The sequence below is a fragment of the Bemisia tabaci genome, chromosome 7 (assembly GCF_918797505.1).
Source record: "Bemisia tabaci chromosome 7, PGI_BMITA_v3".
NCBI lineage: Eukaryota > Metazoa > Arthropoda > Insecta > Hemiptera > Aleyrodidae > Bemisia > Bemisia tabaci.
In genome coordinates this window covers 3,692,097-3,706,045 of record NC_092799.1, presented here as the reverse complement: position 1 = coordinate 3,706,045, position 13,949 = coordinate 3,692,097, and the positions used below count along the sequence as shown (strand labels likewise).

The 13,949-nt window shown below is 40.0% G+C and overlaps 2 protein-coding genes across 12 annotated transcripts in view; one reads left to right on the top strand and one right to left on the bottom strand.

Annotated features, from left to right (window-relative positions):
- The window catches only part of LOC109036757 (NPC intracellular cholesterol transporter 2), a 61,441-nt gene that overhangs the window by 47,237 nt on the left and 255 nt on the right, over positions 1–13,949 (bottom strand). For both annotated transcript variants that reach the window (XM_072302610.1, XM_072302611.1), the window contains exon 2: positions 5,913–6,038. In XM_072302610.1, the coding sequence (XP_072158711.1) occupies positions 5,913–6,038 (126 nt within the window). The remainder of the gene's footprint in view (positions 1–5,912; positions 6,039–13,949) is intronic.
- On the top strand, positions 6,347–12,991 carry LOC109037817 (uncharacterized). Of its 10 annotated transcripts, none has more exons than XR_011900246.1 (3): positions 6,347–6,665; positions 9,803–10,018; positions 11,067–12,958. XR_011900246.1 is itself a non-coding variant. In XM_072302614.1 (3 exons), exons 2-3 carry the CDS (start codon positions 9,971–9,973, stop codon positions 11,628–11,630), a joined length of 612 nt encoding a protein of 203 aa, XP_072158715.1. In that variant the 5' UTR covers positions 6,347–6,572; positions 9,935–9,970; the 3' UTR covers positions 11,631–12,956. The 10 variants fall into 10 exon arrangements, 4 of the variants coding, with proteins under 4 accessions (XP_072158715.1, XP_072158714.1, XP_072158717.1 ...); XR_011900250.1 differs by having other exon boundaries at positions 6,347–6,572; positions 9,864–10,018; positions 11,067–12,957; XR_011900249.1 differs by having other exon boundaries at positions 6,347–6,572; positions 9,855–10,018; positions 11,067–12,957.

Below are 13,949 nucleotides of genomic sequence, written 5' to 3'. Positions count from 1 at the left end.
ATAAACTATCTCCGAACGAACGCTGCTCGCTGATCGCATTCATGAATGCGGGGATCAAGCGCGTATGATGTGGTATCACGCGAAAAGGAAGGAAAATCTCATCTTTTCATCAGTTAAAAATCACTGACGTTTATGAATGAACGTACTCTGCTCCCTGCTCGCATCACATGCATCAAAGCACCGACTTTGAAGCGTTGCGCGCTTGATCTCTGCATTTAGCGATGCGAGCAGGGTGCAGAATGCGTTCACTCATAAACGAAAAGATAAGATTTTCCTTCCTTTTCGCGTGATACCACATTATAAACCTTCTCTTGCGTGCGAATAGTTGCTCACTTAGTTTTCGTATTCATCAATGCTAGCATTTTCCCTATATTCCTAAACGGCAGTAATTTTATAGATGGGTGAAAATTCAAGATTTACCTTCTATTCTGAGAGATACCACAGCAGTCCACTCCGGTATCCGAGTAGTTCCGCGCTTGTTTTCCGCATTTACCGATGTCATAATGGCTTCTTTCACTAACTTCAATGTTTCGAGTTGGGAACGAAGGCTAAGATTTCCCTTCCTTTTCGCGTGATACCACATCACATACCCACCCCCGGGTTTGGAGAGTTGCGCACTTGATCTCCGCATTTTAGTCCAGGCGCCTGCCGGGTAGCTAAAAATGAGGCTACCTGGAATTTCGGGTACACAGCGTTTTTTTTGGCTTACTTTATCTTTTTTGGGTCGCTGAATCCGAATCTGAAGTTTCCTACCGCGTATCTGGTGAGCATTTTCCGCCATTTGGCCTAAAAAGGCCTTTTTTGCGTTTTTTTATATAGCGGCTACGCATGAGAGAAAGTCCCGGATTTAGTTAATGTTTTGAATAGCTGACATAATTTGGAAGAAAATGGCGTATACATATGCTACATTTGCTTAAAAATTGAGGAAGATACAGCATCGTGAACATCGCGCCCATTCACGTTTTCGCGGCGCACCCGTCAACGCGCGATCCGGCTCGCCGCGGTCAGCCAAGTTCCGAAGCGTTCCAAAGCTCCGAGATTCGATGTTCCTCAATTTTTGAGCAAACCTAGCATATTCATATACCATTTTCTTTCAAATTTTGTCAGCTATTCAAAGCATTAACTAAATCCGGGGACTTTTTCTCATGCGTAGCCGCTATATAAAAAAAAAACCGCAAAAAAGGCCTTTCTAGGCCATTTTTTTCAAAATGGCGGGAAATGCTCACCAGATACGCGGTAGGAAACTTCAGATTCGGATTCAGCGACCCAAAAAACATAAAGTAAGCCAAAAAAATTGCTGTGTACCCAAAATTCCAGGTAGACTTACCAGGCGCCTGGATTATTTAGACAATAGACGCAAATGAAACATTCAAATTTAACAATCGCACTGTTATTATCAGTTCGCTAGCAGCACATTCAAATAATATATTTTATTGTATCTTGGAAAAATCATGGCAGATTTTAAAATGTTCATATTCGTTTACTGGTTCAAAATAGGCAGTGAAAAAGTTGCAACGTCGCAAATTGAGGTATGGATATTTTTTTTTTCACCGTCGGTGATGAGAAAATGTGTAACTACGCACGCGTTAGAGTGTAATATCGGCGGCAATCGTGGTCTTCTGCCGTCAAGTCAAGTTGATACTCTTGAAGGCGCTCTGAGCAACTATATCACCTCGGAAGTATTGCACAGTATCAGACGAGATTGAAGGCGCACTAACGTAGGCAAATTGACTGATGGCGTTTATCGTGCGGTATGCGACTCCTGTTCGGCAACGGCAATTCACGAGGGATCGTATAGTCAGTTCATCCTTTTCTCCCTTGGTCTACAACAATCACCCATTTCAACCAATAAGATCGCTCTTTTTTCCCTATGTCTTCTTTGTCTATCGTTTAGTTTATCGATTTCAATAATCAGCCTGCTGATCTGCGAAGTTACTAATTTATATTACCAATGCAACTTGTTAAGGTAGCTTTGTTACTCGCATAGATTCACGCATGCCCACCTATGCGTGTGGTAGAATTAGTGTCATTATGTACATCTCTGGAGACTTGAACGCCGGGAGTAAGAAAGTAAGCGACGATTTCAAAATTGCGATGATTACTTTAGACTAAAATTGATGACTTTAAGCCCAAAAATGTGTGGCGATTTTTGGAAATAGTTAAGAATTCACAGCTCATAGTGACGTTTCATTAAAATACTTCATGGAGAATGAAATATTTTTACTGTTTGACAGTCATTCAAAAGTTCAATTGTTCTCCGAGATGTTTGATGACGATTCCTTTTTAAGACAGATACCTACCAATTTTTGATAATTTTGGAGGTGCCAAGATAGCACTCCAAGCCACTTCTGCCATCTTGGAGTTTTAAAATTCAAAACTTTGACTGAAAATTCGACCTCTACGTGAAAAACATCCACTGCCACCAAGTCTCACAAAAATAAATCGAACAGGCTCCGAGATAGCATTTTAGGCCGCATCCAGTATAATGGATTTTTAAATTATGAAAATTTGAGTTGGAATTCAAGGTTTCCGTCAAAAAATGCCACCTTGTACCGAGTTTCAAGAAACGTCCTGGAGTGTATTGACGGCGGCAATCGTGATCTTCTGCCATCAGGTCGAGGCGAAACTCTTGAAGGCGCTCTGAGCAACTCTATCACCTCGGAAGTATTGCACAGTATCAGACGAGATTGAAGGCGCACTAACGTAGGCAACTTGACTGGTAGCGTTTATCGTACGATATGCGACTCCTGATCGATCAATTTTTTTGAAACTCAATACCACGTGGTATTTTTTGACGGAAAACCTGAATTTCAACTCAGATTTTCATTATTCAAAAATTCAAGATAGTGAATGTGGTCTAAGATGCTATCTCGGCACCTGTTTGATTCCTTTTTGTGAGCCTTGTCGGCAATGGATGTTTTTCCGTGTGTTTGGTCGAATTTTCATACCAAATTTTAAAATTTACAAAATCCCAGATGGCGTATGTGGTCTAGAATACTATCTTGGTGCATTCGAAATTATCCGACTTTGCGATAGAAGTATCTATCCTTTTTAAGTTCAGTTTCAAATCGATGTACTCTCAGCTAACTTCTACCTCGATATCGGCTCGCTCTTCAACCGTTATGAAATGAATCTGTTTGTTTTGTTTGTTTTTTTGTTTTTTTGAATTATTCATGTCTTTCTTTTTTTATTCCATTTCCAACAGGAGTCGCATATCACACGATCTATAGGACTCTACGGATTCCAGTGAATTTACATACGTTAGTGCGCCTTCAATTCCGTCTGATACTGTGCAATACTTCCGAGGTGGTATAGTTGCTCAGAGCGCCTTCAAGAGTATCGCCTCGACTTGACGGCGAAAGATCACGATTACCACTGATATTACACTCTGACGCTTTCGCAGTTACACATTTTCTCATCACCAAAAGTGAGATAAAAAAACGTCCATACCTCAATTTGCGACGTTGCAACTTTTCCACTGTCTATTTTGAACGAGTAAAAGAACATGAACACTTTCAAATTTGCCGTGATTTTTCCGAGATGTGGCAAAATACATTATTTGAATGTGCTGCTAGCGAGCTGATAATAACAGTAATTGTCATTTAGTACGTTTCGGTGTCTTATAACCTCTTCGGGCTCATTTACGTCCTGAGTTATAACATTTCGGGTCTGTTTTTGTTTGTTCGAGGGTTCCTATACCCCGACTTCTTTTTCCCCTGTTTAATTAAAGTATAGACTTTTAGTCCAGGCGCCTGGTAGCTAAAAATGCGGCTACCTGGAATTTCGGGTACACAGCGATTTTTTTGGCTTACTTTTTGTTTTTTGAGTCGCTGAATCCGAATCTGAAGTTTCCTACCGCGTATCTGGTGAGCATTTTCCGCCATTTTGAAAAAATGGCCTCAAAAGGCCTTTTTTTGCGTTTTTTTTATATAGCGGCTACGCATGAGAGAAAGTCCCGGATTTAGTTAATGTTTTGAATAGATGACATAATTTGGAAGAAAATGGTGTATACATTATGCTACATTTGCTTAAAAATTGAGGAAGATACAGCATCGTGAACATCGCGCCCATTCACGCTTTCGCGGCGCACCCGTCAACGCGCGATCCGGCTCGCCGCAGTCAGCCAAGTTCCGAAGCGTTCCAAAGCTCCGAGATCCGAGGTTCCTCAATTTTTGCGCAATCCTAGCATATTTATATATACCATTTTCTTCCAAATTTTGTCAGCTATTCAAAGCATTAACTAAATCCGGGACTTTTTCTCATGCGTAGCCGCTACATAAAAAAACCGCAAAAAAGGCCTTTTTAGGTTATTTTTTCAAAATGGCGAAAATGCTCACCAGATACGCGGTAGGAAACTTCAGATTCGGATTTAGCGACCCAAAAAACGTAAAGTAAGCCAAAAAAATCGCTGTGTACCCAAAATTCCAGGTAGACTTACCAGGCGCCTGGACTATTTAGCGATGCGATCAGGGAGCATTATGCGTTTACTCATGAACCTCATTAATTTTTGACTTGAAAAAAGCTAAAATTTTCCCTCCTTTTCCCGTGATGCAACATCACAAACCTACTCGGGAGTCCGCGATTGAGCACAGGGTAGAATTTCATGAGCGCCGCCGCCCGCGGCACACAATGGTCCAAAACTCAAGAATAGGAAGAAATAAGTCCGATAATGACTGAAAGATCACGAAAGATTCGTGACTGCTGTTTTTGGGAGTCGCTAATTTCGAATTTGATGTCAAATTGCCTACATTTTAACTTGCTCGCCTAGAAATTGTGGGCAAGTTTATGGCACGCTGCGAATCGGCGCGGCGCGGCGTGCTGCCAGCTCGAAACGCGCATCAACGCCTACAAACCTAAGGGGATACTTTAAGCATTGCGCAATGCGTGAAGTAGCCCTTTAGGTTTGTAGGCGTCAGTGCGCGTTTTGAGCTGGCAGCACGCCGCGCCGCGGCTCTCCCGGCAGGCGGATAGTGGCCGATTTTTTGCGGGGAAAGCTCCCTGGCGGAGAAACTCGTGTATCCTCTAATTTTTTTTTTTTTTTTTTTAATTTTTTTCAAATTTTTAACTTTTAAAATTACACACTGGTCGTGTGAAGTGTTTAGTGAACTCTCAACGCTAGATGAAGTGTAACAATGAAAGGCGGGTCGTGCACGATGTCAGTGGCGTGGCGTGAATTGCGATGTATCGAATGTTATGCCATTTAAACCTATGGTAAAGAATCGATTATGAAGGTGTTCGCTGCGAACACTCTGTTTATCGATCCTTTTTCATAGGTTTAAATGGCATTACAATCGATAGATCGCAATTCACGCCACGCCACTGCACGATGCGCGCTGCGGACGGCGCGGCGCAGCGCGGCTCATGAAATTCTCCCATGTGCACTGCCTAGGAGTCCGAATACTTGCGGTTTCTTTAATATTTGGTTTTCGTATGTATCGGTGCGAATATTATGCCAATTTTTAATTAATGAAAAGATGAGATTTTTCTTCTTTTCAGCGCGATACATCACATAGCCACTTCGTTGCCCGAATAGTGTCACGTTTGATCTCCGTATTTAACGATGCGAGCATAATGCCGTCCTTCATTCACGTCAGTGCTTTGAGACGGCGGCAAAGGCTAAGATTTTCCTTCCTTTTCACGTGATACCACATCACGTACGTACCCCCGAGTTGGAAGAGCCGCGCGCTTAAAAATTAAAATCATTAGGGTTGTGACAGTAGATTTCATCGTGATTTTTAGCGCTGATTCCGAAAATGACCTCAGTTTTTCCCCTTTATTCATCAATTTGAGTAAAATATTATTTTCATCCGAATTTTTGGTAATGTCACCGGGTCTTGGGAACCGACTGCCGCACCTACGGTCAGATTAGGATCAAGGATGACGAAATACAGGAATATGATTTTATGCATTACCTGGTGTGTACGAAAAATTCACCGTGAATTTGCCTCCTCTCCGGACTTTACACGGGTCTGCTTGCGTACCTCCACGACATACATCAACTGAGACTTCATGAACGGTGCATTTCTGCTTCGGATACCCTACAATGATTGAAAACATTTTAATTATAAAAAGGCCACAGCACATTCAATTTCAATCAAGATTAAATATTTTCTCTCATTTTATGGAAGGTAGGGGAAAAGAGAGAAGTTACTCGTCGGTCTGTTTCCAAAATAGATCGAAACTTGCATAAAGTGCAAGAAGATCGAAAATATAACAAATCCATACGAAGTATGTAAACCACCTATTTATTTTCTTGTCTGCGTGACACTGAGTCCAAAGGTAATATAAGGGTTTTTCTTGGTCTCTATGTATTGAAACTAGAAACTAGAAAAATAAAAACGAACCTCCTGAAAAATATAACAAAAGTCGTGTGACTCGTCACAGGCGAAGAGAAAAACTTTGGCATGTGCGTCTGAACTTGCTGAAACTGCCGAAACTTGCTCGGAGCGGCTCTTATCTGCCTATTTCGCAAGCGCGAGACAATGTCTCACATGAGTCACGTGACACTCGTGTTTCTGAGCACCCGCTACTGCGCAGATGACCTCAAAGTAACGTGCTAACTTAAACACAGCGTGCGTTTTTTTCTTTCCTTCTTTCTTTCTTTCTTTCTTCTTTTTTTGTGATTGTGTGCGGGTATTTAGCTCTAGATCCATGGCGTTGACCGCGTAAGTAATTGGACGGATTTCTATCAAACGGAACTATGTGCATTAAGACATGAGCCATAACAGGGCTCACGTCATAATGCACCAATAGCATAATGCATAATGCAGTTCCGTTCAGTACCTACGTCCAATTGGACCGCGTTTAGCAGAAAGGAACCAAACCACATCGACTGCTGCCAAATTTAACTGGGGTATTTAATTTTTCACAAGAGAACGTTAGTGCGATTTTTTTTTGAAAATTTTAGGGGATTTGCCTCGTAATATGTAGAAAATTCACTGAAATTTTCAAACAAATCCGCTTCAACCGTTTTCATGTAATAAATTAAATTGCCTAATCTTTGGCAATAGCTGATGTGGCTTGGTTCCTTTCTGCTTAACGCAGTCCAATTATTATTAGGGTTTCGACGATGAAACTGCCAAAACGTTGCGATACTGCAGACCTCCTGTTGTCATAATTGATATTTCAACTGGAATAATACTCAACATAATCTCCTAAGGCTCACAGGTCTGCGATTGTTAGCTGTCTCAACAATTGGTATTGGAGTCAGCATTGGAAAAAAAGGCGAAATAGTGAAAATCATTCAAGCTGCCCAAACATTCGCTGTCAATTTGGCGCGGGTTCAGAAACCCTTCCGAATCACCGTCTCTCGGTGTGACATGCAAAATTAGAGGTAACGCACAAGGAAAATGAATTGTTATGACGTAAGCTCAATCAAAGTATGTGTGCGAAGTCATTCCTTTGCAATCAACTAGACTATGACGTTAACGACCGTTTTCAGGAGTAAAAAACGGCCCTCCATCGATCATAATCGGATTTCCGAGTTTGTTGCTGAACCAGTATTGCCGCTGTTTCTCAATTCGAGAGTTGGGCAGTTTTCTTCGTCATAAGTATCACATTATGCAATTTGCATATGCATAATGCATTGCATGTCGACAGTGTAATGGACCACCAGACAAGGCACGAACTCAAGCATTCTGATACATGTTTCTTAACCAGAATTTCACATAAAACACAATTCGCGCCACGAAAATTACTGAAACCATTTCGTAAGGAAGATATTAACCTTTTTATTTCATATTGGTTACGCGGATTTTGAACTGCCCGCTCACAAGGAAATCAAAGCTCTACGTGAGTCAAATCGCGCACTACAACAGTTTCAGTAAGCCTCTCAATTGAGCAATGTCCATTTCCCTCCATGTGTTGTTCAAACTATAAGCAATTTACTATAGCTGAGCCAAAGCGTCAAGATTGAGGTTGCCAGATTTTTATATCGTATGAGACTGTCATGATAACGTTTAGCGCGCAATGTGAATCACGTGGAGCATTGAGTTTTCATTTGGGTGGTTTGAATTCACTCATCAAGAATCATTGAATGTCTTCGCCAGGAGTTGATTGCGATAATTTTCGTTGTGCGCTTTGTATGTTTTACGCAAAATTTTGGTTGAGAAACATGTATCAAAATGCTGAAATTCGTACCTTGTACAGTGGTTCATTCTGCAGTTTTCTTCGTCGTAAGTATTACATTATGCAATGCGCATATGCATAATGCATTGCATGTCGACGGTGTGATTCCGCAACCACGTTTCTCGATGTATGACGTCGCAGACTTCCTGTCATACTTTATTTTTTTAATGGAGATCTACTCAACGGATATCCTCAATAACTGTCGTGATTTTTCTTCTCTGTGCGAAGAAAATCTTGCGAAAAGTTCAAGGAATAATGCGATTTGCTCTCTTTTGAAAAAAATAAAATAGTACCTTGCTGAAATTTTCAAACACCGCAAACGAGATAAGTGGTTGCGGACTTACACCGTCTAGCATTGTGCATTATAAATGGACTGCATTTTGCAATTTGGACCCATAAATTCTGGCTCATCGGAAAAAACACTTATGTGCGTAGGAACTAATGGCACATGCGTTGTTTTTAAACCGGGCCGGAATTCATAGGTCCAAATTGCAAAATGCAGTCCAAATATCGATGGTCAAAGTGCGAAACCGCGTATCTCCGTTTGCGACGTAGCAGACTTCCTGTCATACTTTATTTTTTCTTTGGAAAACTAGTCAACGCAATTTATCGAAAACTTCCTTAATTTTTCTTCTCCGCTATTAGCATATCGACGGTGAAATTACCAAACCACGTATCTCGTTTGCGGTGTTTAAAAATCTACGCTCACATTTTATTTTTTTGAAATAGACCAAATCAATATCATTCCTTGAAATTCTCACAGAATTTTCTCCGCACGAAGAGGGAAAATCACAGAAATTTTCAAGACTGGACGTTAAGTAGTTTTTCATTTAAGAAATAAAGTATGACAGGAAGTCTGCAGCGTCGCTAACCGAGATACGTGGTTTGGTAGTTTCACCGTCGATATTCTGTGTAAATCCTAAACCATTAAGTTGGCCTGTTTCTCTCCGAAATAATAAATGTGGACATTTTGAAACGCCGAGATGGAGATACGTGGCTTCGCATTTTAATCATCGATATCACTGAATAGAGTATTTTCCATCGAGGCTCTTTGGATTACACAATTTTAACACAGTTGGATTGCATTTTGCAAAAAGGAACCAGGAGCATTGCAATAATGTTGCCAAGATTGTGCAACTTCATCCATTGCAATATAACTATTGAAATCCTGGAAAAATATGGAATTTATAAGGGAATTTTTGTCCTAAATTTACAGTTTTTAGCAAGTAAAATAGAAACAGTTTACAGATAATCAGGTTTTTTTCCAAGACAAAAGAAGCCGCACAATCTTAGCAACATTGCAATGCTTCTGGCTCCTTTTTGCAAAATGCAATGCACTTAAAGCTCCCCCTCTAGACAGCTAAGATAAGTTTGACACTATAAAAAAAAGTGCTGAAACGCAATTAATTTCGTGAAAGCTTGGTTCACCTTTTCATCTTTTTGTTTCTTTCCAACCCTATGATCAGAAAAAAACAGACGAATCTTGAAGGATGGAAATAGAACGTACCAACGTCTCGCGAAATAAATTGCGTTTCAGCACTTTTTTACAGTGTCAAATGCCCATCTGTGTTTCCTTCATAGGTACTTATGTACCTACATACACCTATACCTATACCACACCTGTGCACCTCAATGCTTTTACGCGTTCGTTCGTTATTGGCTATTTTATTTTTAGCATGGTCTGCGAGTTTCTTTCAGGGCAATGAAGATTCTCACATTCTTGTTAGGTGTTGCAGTATTCGACAGCCCGTGGGGCGAGCACGGCTAAGACATGAGCTTGAGAAGACTCTTGTTGTGCTTGTTTCAGATCTTGGTTCTATTTTCTTTTTCTCACTGCGGAAAAATGTTGTCTGGATTTGATTCTCTATGCTCAAATTGTAATCGAAAAATAGTAAGTAATTTTTGACTCCGAAGGTGAAATATGTAAAAAAAAGTTTTCAAAGTTTCCAAAAAAAAACTCATGAACCAAATATTAAGCGTATTTTTTAAGTATCAATGGCCAAAATGCAACACCATGCTTATCTCCTGCGCGATGTCTGTAAATTAGGAAGTCTGCAACATCGCAAATTCAGATACCTACGTGGTTCCGCACTCCGGCCAGCGATATAAAGTTAATTCACGATGGGAGCTTCAAAGAAGAACTTGCATGGGCGTAAAAGGTGGATTACATTTTTTTAACAGAGATGGGATGCTATTCGGCTGAAATTCGACGCTCAACCGAATAGCAGCCTCATTGTTGAAATTTATGTCGGCACGACAAGAATCGAAAATCGATACATTACGCGGCGCAGATAAAGATATGTCTCGTCTTATCTTGCCGACATAGCCAGTTAAAATTTCAACAATCGGGCTGCAAATTGGCTGGGCCGTGCAAAAAGTCTATTTTAATCATTGCCCGATCTGAATGGTGATCTTGCGTGTGTCAGGAATTTGCGATTTAAGCACTGATTCTTCGGAAAAATTTCGCGACAAATACCATGGTGCCACTGGTTTTCTCTGTAACAAAATCCATAGCTCAAAAAGAGCTCTCAAAGTTGAAGCCCTATCGGAGGGCATGTCTCGTGCTACACTGAGAGTCCAAGTCTATATCAAGACTATCTCTCTATGCAAAGATAGGGAGCAAATACATCAGCAGGGTCCGCCGTGTTTTCAGTATTGGAATCCTTCAACAAAGTGGCAACTCTGTTAATGTATTCGCTTCCTATCTTTGCCTCGGCATAGAGGTGGACTCTCAGGGTAGCGGGGGATATCCCCTCTATTAGGACCTCATCTTAGAAGATCTTTTTTAAGCGTTGAAGTCGATTTCAGAGAAAACTAGTGGCACTATCGTATTTTTCGCAAAATGTTGCTTAGAAATCATTAGCTAAATCGCTAATTCCTGACACATGCAATAGCCCCATTCGCTTTTCAGGACATGAATTTTAAAATCTCTGTTTCAGATAACAGACGCTTGGATAATTTTGAATGATGATCTTTATCATTTGGAACATACCGACCCTTGTCTGGGGATCAGAGAAGGAGATGACGGGCCCAAAAGAGAAAGAGCGGACGCTTTGTGCAAAAAGCTTGTCAATCGTTATTTGCAATTTCGTAAGTACGAAATAGAAGGGCAGAAGACTAGTTGCAAGGGTGCTGAATACTTTGGTTGCGAGAGAGACGCAGCGAATGAGACACACAGATGCTCGGTGCAATCGCCACAAACTCGCGTCTTCGGTTCTCGCAGAAGTCTGTCTTGGTGCTTCGACGAGGACTTCAAGTGGTACTACCTTACGAAGGCGAAAAACCGTGCGTATCAACATTTACTGGATTATCGAACCGACGAATTTGATGGGACCCTAAGCGCGGCCTCCGAAAGTGACAATGGACGATCGATTGCGCGAGCTTCCAGCCCTCTTAGATGGATCGTCAAAGCAAAATCTCATCGAAGCAGTCCTGACAGACGAATCTTTCTATGGTGCAGAGAGTTGCCTAAGCCTAATGGAAACAACGGAACACTTAATTAAGATGGCGCGATCGTTGAAATCCCAAGTAGCACAGCGCCATGCATCATGCTGCCTTGCCAAGGAGAAACGCCGTATGAGCCTTCAAACATTGCCGTGACAAATCACGAATTTTCAGGAAAATTTGTGAGTACTTTTTTTAAAATTTTTCAGGGAATTTTGATCCTGATTTGATCTAAATAGTCTGAAATTTTCAAGGGAAAATATTCATGAGTTTTCTCATAAGTGAACGTTTTCCAAGAGGAAATTTGTAAACTCTCGAATTTTCATACGACGTTTTCCCTTACCATGGCAGCATGAAAGTATTGAATTGCGAGTTGCAATGAAGTCGCAATTTTTTCACTATGGAATTGTAATATTTTTACATCATTTAGTCTATAAATGCAGATTTTAAACGATCGAAAAGATGAGCTCCGCGTATCAGAGAGATAGGCAATTTCCAATGCACACAGAAAAATAAGCAATGAAAAATATTTTTCAATAAGTTTATGGCTGTATGCATCTGTCTGCAAAGTATGGTCGGACGTTCTAAGATGTTTTGTGTTTTAGTTTTTGCTTATTGTTTTCTTGCTCATTCATCTCTTGCGTTTTGTAAGTTTTCTTCTTTTCAAAAAATGGTACTTTTAATAAGTTCATCGTCTCCTGTATTACATATTTCTCTATTAAAATTTCACTTAGTATTTTAAAGCATCCTTTTATGATTTTTTCGCACGAAGTTCGCAGAAATCATCGGAAAAGTTCCTGGTGATTATTTAAAGTTGATGTGCTTTCTCATGGGCGGGTATCCAACCATCAAAGACTCCCAGGAAAGTAGATTATACTAGGAGAAAAGTAGGAAAGTAGATACACGGACTTTATGTCCACTTTTTTTACGTCCACAGACTTTTCGTCCACAATTTTTACGTCCACAGTTCTAAAGCCCACACTTTTGTTAAGTCTATTACTAAGTACTAAGTTAAGTCCACAAATGTAAAGTCCACTAAAATCAAATTCAAGCGTCATACTTTAGTCCGTGTGTAAAATTACATTGACAATATCGAAATAAGAAAATTAAGAGAGAATGAGGTGTTGTTATCGTAACTCATATTTTAAATGAAATGTTAATTTCTTCTTTTGATTCATCTTTTCAAATTGTCTTTGGTAAATACTTGGTTCTCTATCCTTGAAATTTCCGATATAAAATATGCCTAAAATGTACATTCTTTTTTTTAAATGAAATTGATTACTTCATTTTAAAAACATTTACATTTTTAAAACGTGGTAAATATTTGTAAAATCTTTTCCAAGCAATGGCATCGATATGATCTCAATGAGCTGTAGTTGTGATGAAACCAGAAACTATACAAAAATTAATAAAAGAGGAAAAAAACTAAGAAGCACGCAATTTTTTGTTTTTAACTTATTTGTACATCGACCTCCTTAAGTCAAATATGTCCAATTTTGAGCGATTGGTTGCGCTTACACTACGCTGCAGCACAGTAAAAGCCCATAACATAAAATAATAAATTTGAATGCTTTGGAAATCATTTTTGATACGGAACCACCATATTTACAAAAAACACATTATATTTTCCAGTATTACATATTTCTTTTTCATCAGTTTGCATTTCAGCTGACTCCGCGAGTTTAAATATTAGAGCCTAACACAGAGCGGAGCGGCGTGTTAGCTGCGCAGAACGTGCACTGGCGCCTACAAACCTAACGGGATACTTCACGCACTGCGCAACGCGTGAAGTATCCCGTTAGGTTTGTAGGCGCCTATGCGCGTGTCACGCTGATTGTCTGCCGCGCCGCAACGCTTTAAGCGACTATTTCGCGTCAGAGGCGTTGCACAGTATCCTACAAGATTGAAGGCGCACGAAATAACTAGTTAAAGAGGACTTTCAATTTTGACTGCATCTGTTACTGAAAAATGTTTAATTTGGCATTGGAGCGTTTCCTAGGCTCCCGCTTTGGTTTTCATCTTATCATATCCGTACAGTGCACTTATGAACATATGTTTTTATTTGCTCTTAGAGTCTGTTCTTTTTCATGACTTGATTCATGAATAAAATGTTTTTAAGAATGAAGGTTGTAGTAGTATGCATTTATTTTTGAGGTGGTTCCTGTCATTTAAATGAGAATAAAAAAATGTGGACATAACATGTCCACAATTTGAACAATTTTGGACATATGTATTCATGGTTGGACATTAAATCATGTGGACTTAATAAAGACTGGACTTAACGTTTAGTGGACATAAATAGCGGTGGGCATTTATTTAATGGACGAAAGGTAGGTGGACATAAAGTCCTGGAAGCAGATTTAAGCCATAAATTCCCA

What these genes read in the sequence shown, in the direction of transcription:
- LOC109037817 (XM_072302612.1), top strand. Translation starts at nt 8,124, where the DNA reads ATGCTGAAATTCGTACCTTGTACAGTGGTTCATTCTGCAGTTTTCTTC. An exon ending in ATTCTGCAGTTTTCTTCGTC is followed by an intron (nt 8,175 to 11,066) that starts GTAAGTATTACA and finishes TCTCTGTTTCAG; the next exon opens with ATAACAGACGCTTGGATAAT.